This window comes from Chenopodium quinoa, unplaced genomic scaffold, assembly GCF_001683475.1.
Source record: "Chenopodium quinoa cultivar QQ74 unplaced genomic scaffold, ASM168347v1, whole genome shotgun sequence".
In the NCBI taxonomy this organism is placed as follows: Eukaryota; Viridiplantae; Streptophyta; class Magnoliopsida; order Caryophyllales; family Amaranthaceae; genus Chenopodium; species Chenopodium quinoa.
In genome coordinates this window covers 616,719-626,460 of record NW_018744069.1, presented here as the reverse complement: position 1 = coordinate 626,460, position 9,742 = coordinate 616,719, and the positions used below count along the sequence as shown (strand labels likewise).

General features: G+C 38.0%; 1 protein-coding gene across 1 annotated transcript; it reads right to left on the bottom strand.

Moving 5' to 3' along the window:
• Positions 1-7,996: 7,996 nt before the first annotated feature.
• On the bottom strand, positions 7,997-9,385 carry LOC110691157. The gene is made up of 3 exons (XM_021868075.1): positions 8,737-9,385; positions 8,450-8,607; positions 7,997-8,365 (listed from the first exon to the last, which is right to left on the bottom strand). Exons 1-3 carry the CDS (start codon positions 9,383-9,385, stop codon positions 7,997-7,999), a joined length of 1,176 nt encoding a protein of 391 aa, XP_021723767.1.
• Between the last annotated feature and the right edge of the window lie 357 nt (positions 9,386-9,742).

The window sequence follows — 9,742 nt, the reverse complement described above, 5'->3', positions numbered from 1 at the left end:
AATTATGCAATCAACAGAGAGTGATAGGCTAATTACCTATAGGTCAAACTACCGCTAACTACAAAAGACACTAACTAGGAACCTCACAAATCCCCTCAATCGACAAATGTAAGCCACAAATCAATTTTCGTATCATTGTGAGCCTACAATGCAATCTAGTGATAGAAACTAGGTTGATCACTCCTAAATTAGACACACACATGCACATAATCAATCAAAAAATTTAATCACAACATCAACTCCATCAATTTCCCCCAATTAGCATCAATCAATTACTGATATATGCTTCACCAATTCCCTAGCAAGAAAAACTACTCACTATTCATTGAAATTAAGATTAAAACTAAACTAATCAACAATTTCATCATCATCATATCAATAAAACCAATTCAAACAAAAATTCAATTAAAACTTGAACAATCAACAAAGCAATTGAAATCAAAACTAAGATTGCATTAAAATAAAGAAATCCTTACAAACTTGATTCAATTAAATAGAGAAAACACTTGGAATCATTTATCTTAAATCATCAATCAAGAACTTCTCTCTCTACAAACTAGAGTTTCTCTCTCTAAAAACCTAACCTAATTTTAATCTAATTTCTGAATTATTCCCTAATGATCCTCTCTCATTCTTCTCCCTCTAAAAATAGAAAGAAAATCTATATATAGTAAAACTAACTAAGAGAAATTAGTTAAATCGTCCCCAAAAAAACCATGCAGGCGCGGCCAACCATAAGGGGAGCGCGGCCGTGCAAAAATGGGTACGGAACAGGGACCCAGACAGGCGCACTCGCGCCACCAGGCCGCGCCATGGTCGTGCACGCCTGCTCTTGGGAGCAGGGGAGCACTCTTCCCTATCATTCCGATGCTCCTCGTGCGTTCCACTTAATGCTCTTGATAAACACAAAACCTTGCAGGTTCAAGACAAGAAATCATGCCCCCACGGCTTGAATACACAGCTCAAGGTCTTTAGGAACTTGCACTTCTCCATGCTTGAGCTTCAAATGGAGACCACTAAGCATCCTAATCAATGCCAAACTCGGGAAGAGGCTCGAGAAACTTTAGAAAACGATCTTAACCTGAAAAATAAAGGAAAACAAGCAAATAAAAGAGAAAATAACAAAATAAACCAAGTAATGCATAAATGAAGAAATCAAACAAAGAAAATGCAAACTAAAAGATATAAAGATTAAAATCAAGGAAAAACTAAGTAAAAGAGCTAAAGAATAGCATGAAATTCATTCTAAAAAGAACCAAATGAGTGCCATAAATGACACTCATCAAATTCTCCCAAGCTAAACTTTTTCTCGTCCTCGAGCAAAACAAAGAAAGAAAGAATAAGGATGAAAAACTTATTCAAAAAGAAAAAGAAAGACATAAGACGGGAATATACACTAAGACTCACTTTCGTAGGAATCACGGTTGTTTTTAGCTACAACAAGCCCTTTAAACCCCAAAGTCGCCTATGAGGACGAGTGAGGTCTTGTAAAGGTTTCCTAAGAGCTTAACCTATAACTCTCCACCAACATACATGAGGCAAACAACAAAAAGAAAAGTAAAAGAAAGAAAAACAAAATTGAAACCTTTACGAATTGGACTTTACAAAATGATCACATTTCAAATGAATAAACATCTTTCTTAAGAAATAGAGGTATGCACGTTTCAAGATATCTGAGGTTGATTAAATCATAGAGTATGCTAAGCATATAGAACTAGTTATCACAATTCACCTTCATCCCATTCAATCTTATCGTGTTCTCCCTATAGTCTTAGATCTCCCTATAATAAGCATCTCAATAGCTCCTCGAAGGAGCCGGAAAAGAAATACTTTTAGGCTACTTGACGTCTTGACTATGCATCCCTTTTCTTTAGGCTTTAGCTCATAATGCCCTCCCTCGAAACTCGGGAAGAGGCTCGAGAAACTTTAGAAAACGATCTTAACCTGAAAAATAAAGGAAAACAAGCAAATAAAAGAGAAAATAACAAAATAAACCAAGTAATGCATAAATGAAGAAATCAAACAAAGAAAATGCAAACTAAAAGATATAAAGATTAAAATCAAGGAAAAACTAAGTAAAAGAGCTAAAGAATAGCATGAAATTCATTCTAAAAAGAACCAAATGAGTGCCATAAATGACACTCATCAAATTCTCCCAAGCTAAACTTTTTCTCGTCCTCGAGCAAAACAAAGAAAGAAAGAATAAGGATGAAAAACTTATTCAAAAAGAAAAAGAAAGACATAAGACGGGAATATACACTAAGACTCACTTTCGTAGGAATCACGGTTGTTTTTAGCTACAACAAGCCCTTTAAACCCCAAAGTCGCCTATGAGGACGAGTGAGGTCTTGTAAAGGTTTCCTAAGAGCTTAACCTATAACTCTCCACCAACATACATGAGGCAAACAACAAAAAGAAAAGTAAAAGAAAGAAAAACAAAATTGAAACCTTTACGAATTGGACTTTACAAAATGATCACATTTCAAATGAATAAACATCTTTCTTAAGAAATAGAGGTATGCACGTTTCAAGATATCTGAGGTTGATTAAATCATAGAGTATGCTAAGCATATAGAACTAGTTATCACAATTCACCTTCATCCCATTCAATCTTATCGTGTTCTCCCTATAGTCTTAGATCTCCCTATAATAAGCATCTCAATAGCTCCTCGAAGGAGCCGGAAAAGAAATACTTTTAGGCTACTTGACGTCTTGACTATGCATCCCTTTTCTTTAGGCTTTAGCTCATAATGCCCTCCCTCGAAATTTGACTCAACCTCTAGGTCGAAAGGTCTTTCCCATGGTTGTAACGTAAGGGCAAAAAGGGTTAGGGGTAGGCTAAAATTTTAAAAAATTTGGTGGTATCCCTAATAGTGAAGAAAAGAACGGGCCCTTTCTTGGAATCACAATCAAGTAGTCACCAAACAAAAACAAACTAACTCCCCCAAGCTTATTCAAAGCCATAATCACAATCATATTTACAAAAAGCGTAAACGCTTCTCCCCCAAGCTTAAAGGAAGCATTATCCTCAATGCTTGAAAAGGGAAAAGAATCACATCAAAATAGTTTTTTTATTTTTTCTCATTTTCAACTTGTTTCTATTTCTTTTTTATGCATAACTTCAAAGCAATTATCCTCGCCTCTTTCAACTTTGGACGGCTTTTACGACTTGGCATTTATTATGTCCTTGCCTTTTGTTAACTATGGACGACTTTTTCTATCATACATTTGCAATTATTCACAAAATATACACAAATTACAAGCTTGCTTACAAATAGAACCAAAATCCAACCTTATAAACCACAAACTCAAAACACAAGACCATTTGCTTCACAAAAACCAAAAATGGAACAAAAAGAAACAAAAGGCTCAAAATTCTAAATATGTGGCTTGAATAGAAGGGAAAAGGCTCAAATGGTTAGCAAGAGGGAAAATGTAAACCCAAGGAAATAAATAAGATTAAACCTCGAAAAAGGAAAATTACCACCCCGAAAAGATGTCTTTGTCCTCCCTAGATGGTTTGGTCTCGTGTTTGAGAATTATGAGTCAAGATTCAAGATTAGGTTCGCAATAGTCAAGGATCCACGCCACTCATGCAAGTTATGTAGAAGGCTTTAAAAATGAAGAACATCACATGGATGTAGCAAAAACTCATTATAGGTTTCAAATCGACCATAGGAAGCAACTACTAACATGCCACAAACAAGTAGAATCCGATTTCATGATCCTTCTAGTTCTAGAATATGATACCTTAGCATACACCTATCCTAGAGTCAACCAAGCATATTCTCAAAGCGTGCATACCTATACCATTTAGGAAGATATCCTTTAAAAAGAAAAAATCGGTTGTATATAGTCCAATTCAAAAGAAAAGCGAAAGGATGACAAATAAAGCCTCAAAAACATACCAAAATCCAAAAACAAAAAGAAAGAAAAATAAAAGATAAGAAAAGAGAAAAGGAAAAACATAGTTAAAGGAAAAGAAGGAAAGTAAAGAATGGAACGAATGTGCAAGTACAACATGTAATTCCCAATCGACAAACAAGTGATCAAATGACAACATTGTCAATGATCCCAAACACTCTAGGTGTTAAAAGCATCCAACCTCAAACCATTCAGCTTTTCCTAAAGCTAATCCTAAACTATGCATCCAAGAAAATAAAAGAGAATAAAGGGTAATAAGAAAGATCTCACCGACTTCCAAGCAATGCTAAGAAAAAAGTAAGGTGAAGAATCAATCACCGCAAGAAGCTCCAAAAATCAAAGCATCATCATCAAAGCCATGTGAGAAAAAAAATGGAAAAGAAAACTATAGACAAAGAAAACGGTTAGTAACTTCAAAACAAAAGAAAAGATAATAAAAGCAAAAATAAGCAAAACTAAACTATCAAGAAAACAAAAATAAGAAAATAAGAACTAAACAACTAACTAAACAACTAACTAAGCAACAAAAATACTAAACTACAAAATTTGGATTCAAGGGGGTTTGGATTCATGGGATTTGGATTCATGGGGGTTTTGATTCATGGGATTTGGATTTGGGGGTTTGGATTCATGGGATTTGGATTTTGGGAGTTTGGATTCATGGGATTTGGATTTGGGGGTTTGGATTCATGGGATTTGGATTTTGGGAGTTTGGATTCAAGGGAGAAAACACAAATCATCATCATAACAACAACAACATCGAAAGTGAGCAAACATCATCAAAGTAAAATCAAGAATGAGACCATCATGCAAAGAAACAAGAGAAGCAAGGTTAGTTTCAACAACAAATTGGCCACGAGACAAGACCCCTAAGAAAAGGAAAAGTTCCCCCAAGCTAAACAAAGATACATCTCAACATCCCGACAATACAAAGCAAGCACACATAATACAAGAGATGGAGGCATAAAGCACAAAAATGGGGGGAACTAGCAACCATTACCACTAGGCCTGGAGCCATCATTGTTATCCCCATCATAGGAAAACCCGAATGGGGGACCATGAGGATCCCATCCCCCGGTGTAACCGGTTGGCCAACTATAATGCCACCGAAAGTTATCTTCTTGCCAAGGGGCAAGAGGAGTGAATTTCTCGGGCAAAGCGAACGGTAGTGGATGATCGGGTGTACATATGGGTAGTTAGGATCACCCCTATAATCTCTCCCACCGGGAACACGGTAATCGTAGTTACCGTGCTCATCGAGGAATGAGCGAGTCTCGGTGTTGGACCCCTGGGGTCCTTGCCAATATGGGTACGTAGGTACCCCATCACCCCCAAAAGATGGTAGAGGACCATATTGGGGTGGAAAGTAAGGGTAGTTAACTGGGGGAGTGATTTCTCCCCGGTTAACACCCACATCATATAAGTATTGTTGTTGGAGAAACATACCTTGTTGCATCTTCGAAATCCTTCTCATATGAGAATAGAGGGCCTTAAAATCTTGATCGTACATGACCTCCACTCAGATTTGCATGCCCTTCATTTGAGCACTAAGAGCATCTAAGTCGGAGCTAGAATATTGATGATGTTGCTCTTGATGTTGTTGTTGTTGTTGTTGTTGTTGTTGTTGTCGTTGTTGAGGTGGCTCTTCTTCTTCTTCTTCTTCTTCTTCTTCTTCACCCATTTCTTCATCATCATCGAAGTAGGGCGGGCGGTGACTAATGGGGACATGCCAAATGTTTGCAACATTCTCTTGGTAGAGAGAAGTCAAGGAAGGTTTAGGGAGATAGCACCAATGCTCATTGTCCCTTAGCCACTCAAATACCTCATCATCATCATTCTTCGCCAAGAAATGGATTTGCTTTAATTTGTTGATGTCGAGGTAAAGAGAATCATCATCCCCCACCGGAGTGCAAGATGGCAAATAATGCCCTAGCTCAAGGTTGGTCATGAGCCTAGTGACCATGCTCCCACAAGGGATCTCGCCAGAATCCCTACCTTGCAACCCTTGGCAATATCTTGCAAAATTGTACCCCAAGTTTAGGCGACCCCGGTGCTCCGCTCAAGTGGCCACCCATAAAATCCGAAGTTCCAATTGGCTCATCTTAATCAGTTCTTGATTCGGGAACACCAAATATCCGAATAGCCTATGGAGAACCCGGAGACATGGTTGGTATACCTTACTTATCTTGGAATACTAGGTCACAAAGTCACCGCAACTAGAAATATCGTCCCACCACGAATTCTAATTATACTCATTGTTGAAGAAGTGCTCGGGATCCAAAATATCAAAATTTGGATCAAAATCAAGCGCCGCATTAAACTCTTCCAATGATTGATCGAATTGAATGTTGAAGAGTTAAAATTGGACACGGTAGGCATCATCCTCGACCACCACAAGATCAAACGTGGCCAAGAACTCCAAAGTTGGTTGAACATATGTAAAGAAGCTCCGGTTCACAAATGATCCCATGCGAAGGTTGTTGATCAACTCCCTCAAGTCTTCATCAATACTCAATTTAATCATATTCGATTGAAAATAGTGACGGGAAGGCTTGAAAGAACAGTTTGATTTGAACTTAGAGTGTCTAGCTTTTTGGATTGGGTCGGTAATTCTAAGTTTGGGTATAGGGGTAGGTTGTCGTTGTTGTGAGGTAGATGGAGAAGGAGTGGGTTCTTCATTGGTTTTAGGTTTCTTGAAAAGGCTTTTAATGTGTTTAGACATGATGATTTTCAAATTTAGCAACTCAAAACACCACAATCACCAAAGATACTCCAACTAACAATCTTGAATATTTGAATCGAACTCCTTAACCAAAACCGACAAGCAACAATTCACTACCAAAGATGAGCAATCCCAAATACACACAATTACCACCACTTCAAGCCACCAAATGCTTTAAAATCATATACCATGCTCAAAGAAATCAAGAACCAAGGCTCAACATTATCAACCAAGCACCACTACCAAAAATCCGATCACAACAATTCTCAACAATAATGATCAATTTTGCTACACAAACAACAAAAAATACAACTTAAGCAATAAACAACCATTATTCATCATAAATAACCAACCAAAATCCAAACTCAAACATCAAAATGCATACTACTACTATTCATGCCCATGAATTACTAAAACATGCAATTATATGGTATAATAAGGCAATAAAGAGCAAGAGTAGATGATTATACCATACAAGAAGCAAATTAGAGCAATCCTTAGCCACCAATTTCCACTCACAAGAAAAACCCCAATTAAGCTTCAACAATGGAGGAGAGAGATTGGTGGATGTTATGGGTGAAATGTAGTATGAATTTGTTAAAATTGGAAGAATTACAAAAGAATTTGATGAATTATGATGGAAATTTGGTTGAATTTGAGTGAAAAATTTGATGAATGAGTGTAGAGTGAGGGTGCGGTTTTGGTGAGGGTTAAAGGGGTATGAGCTCGTGAGAAAGAGGGTGAAGGGGGAATGAGGGAAAAGAAAGAAGAAAGAAATAAGCACGGCAGGGGAGGTGCGCGGCCGTGCGGCTTGGCAGCGCGCCCGCGCCAGCATCGCGCGCAGCCGCACAGGGTCTAGGCGCGCCTGCGTAGGGGCTAGGCGCAGGGGCTAGGCGTTCATGCGTGGGTACATCGATAACTATCATTCCGGGATTTATAATCTCGGTATAACGATCAGTCTCTAAATGTTAAAAATGTGGTTTCAACACCCCAAATTATGGTAGCACCACGATGAACTCACCAAGTTCCAATTTCTTCAAACTTAAGCACAAATTTTTTAACTTACCTTCCTAACAATTCATACCCCTTTTACCTCAAAATTTCAATAAAATTGAACATAAAGCACATCAAAAACCGCGAAACACCATTCCATAGCTCGCTCCACTTGATGTAATCCAACTCCAAGAATTCAACCTATAAATCCAAAGTAAAAACAAGTGAAAGAAAATAACAGAAACTAAAAGAAAGAAAATTAAGGAAAATTGAAATAAAAAGAAAAAGGTTAGGAATCTCCAGGTTGCCTCCCGGGAAGCGCTTGCTTAAGGTTCTTAGCTCGACCCTTCCTCCAAATCACGGAGGGTCAAAGAACACCACCTTGTCCAAGGTGACGGGAGGAGCAAATTTGTCTTCAATTTCTAGCAACTTCTCGTTGTTGCTTGATGAGACTTCATTTGATAACTCCTCAAAAGCAAGCTTCTCCTTCCATAACCTCATTCTCGTTCTCTTCTTCCTAGAAGCTAATGCTTTTTTCCTTACCTTGTTTGTCTTTGTAGATGATTTCGCACCATCAACACTCTTAGGATCATCGTCCTCCTCTTGAGGGTGAAGCTCAAACCAATGAGGAATGTCAATCTCCTCCTCGTCTAAGAGATTGGGAAAATCCTTTTTCTCTTCACTAACCTTCTTGCAATCAACACTCAAAAACACATCATCACAATTCTAAAGAATATCTTTATTTGAAATATCAATCATGCATACATTATCAATAGAGCAAGGGGAATTAACACACATGATTCCTTTAACAAAATACAAAGACTCATGCATCGGTTTTAGCTCAAAACTTTCCTCATTGTTACCAACTCTCAAAGTACTACGACCTCCCTTAACATCAATCAAAGCTTCGGAGGTGGCTAATAAAGGTCTCCCTAAGATGATAGGAATTTGGTCATCTTCCGCAATCTCTAGCACAATGAAATCAACTGTAATTGTGAATTATCCTATCTTAAGGGGAACATCCTCAAATCTTCCCTTCGGGAACTTGATGGATCTATCGGCTAATTGAAGGGTCATATTAGAGGGAAGGAGCTCACCTATATTAAGTCTCTTGAAGACGGAATAAGGCATGATACTTACACTAGCACCGAGATCATAAAGGGCATTTTGGAACAATTTTCCTTTGATTTTGCAAGGGATGGAGAAATTCCCGGGATCTTTTAACTTTTCGGGTAAGTCATTATGGATAAAGGCACTACAACACTCCCCCAAATTCACCGGTTCCACCATATTGCAATCTCTTTTACCGCTCAAAATTTCCTTAAGAAACCTAGTATAGTTTGGCATTTGTTCCAAGACTTCAGTGAAAGGAATAGAAAGATGAATTTTCTTAAGCATCTCAATGAATTGTCCAAATTGCTCATCCAATTTGTACCTATTGAACTTTTGGGGGTATGGAAGTTTGGGCTTGTAAACCTCATCTTTCTTCTTCTCTTTCTCCTTTGGCTCTTCATTAGATTTTTCACTCACCTTGCTAGACTCTGCATGCTTACTCTCTTTGCTCGAATCACTCCCCTCTTCACCCTCCATACTCTTCCTAGGAACACTCTCTTCAAGGACCTTACCACTCCTAGTGGTGATAGTACAAACCGGTTCCTTAGGATCAATTTCTTGCGAGGGTAAAGAAGATGGGCTAGCACAATATTTCAAAGGGTTAGCTAGTTGGACGATGTGGTTCTCAAGCATCGTTCCATGAGTTAATAGGCATGAAACATTTTGTCACTAGAGGCTATGTAATCGTCCAACTTCTTGTCTTGATCTACCATGAAATTTGCTAGCTTACTCATAAATTGAGATTGTTGATCATAGGAATCATCACTTTGGCATTGAGTTATTGGAGTACATTTTGGTGAGGAACCCCTTTGAGCATCATTTTGAAAATTTCCTCTACTTTGGTTACTCTAATTACCCTTATCAAGATTTTGGCCGGAATTTCGAATATGATTACCACAACCTTGGTTATGATCCCCATATTCTTGGTCGTAGCTTTGATTATTACAACCAAAGTTGTTATGGTTACCACGAAACCCTTAGGTTACTTGG

Excerpts from the sequence above, each read along its gene's own strand:
- LOC110691157 (XM_021868075.1), bottom strand. The coding sequence starts at position 9,385 with ATGCTTGAGAACCACATCGTCCAACTAGCTAACCCTTTGAAATATTGT. Across the intron at positions 8,608-8,736 it reads CTTCAAGAGACTTAATATAG|AGATTGCGGAAGATGACCAA; the intron begins GTGAGCTCCTTC and ends TCATTGTGCTAG. Across the intron at positions 8,366-8,449 it reads TGCATGAGTCTTTGTATTTT|AATTGTGATGATGTGTTTTT; the intron begins GTTAAAGGAATC and ends GATATTCTTTAG.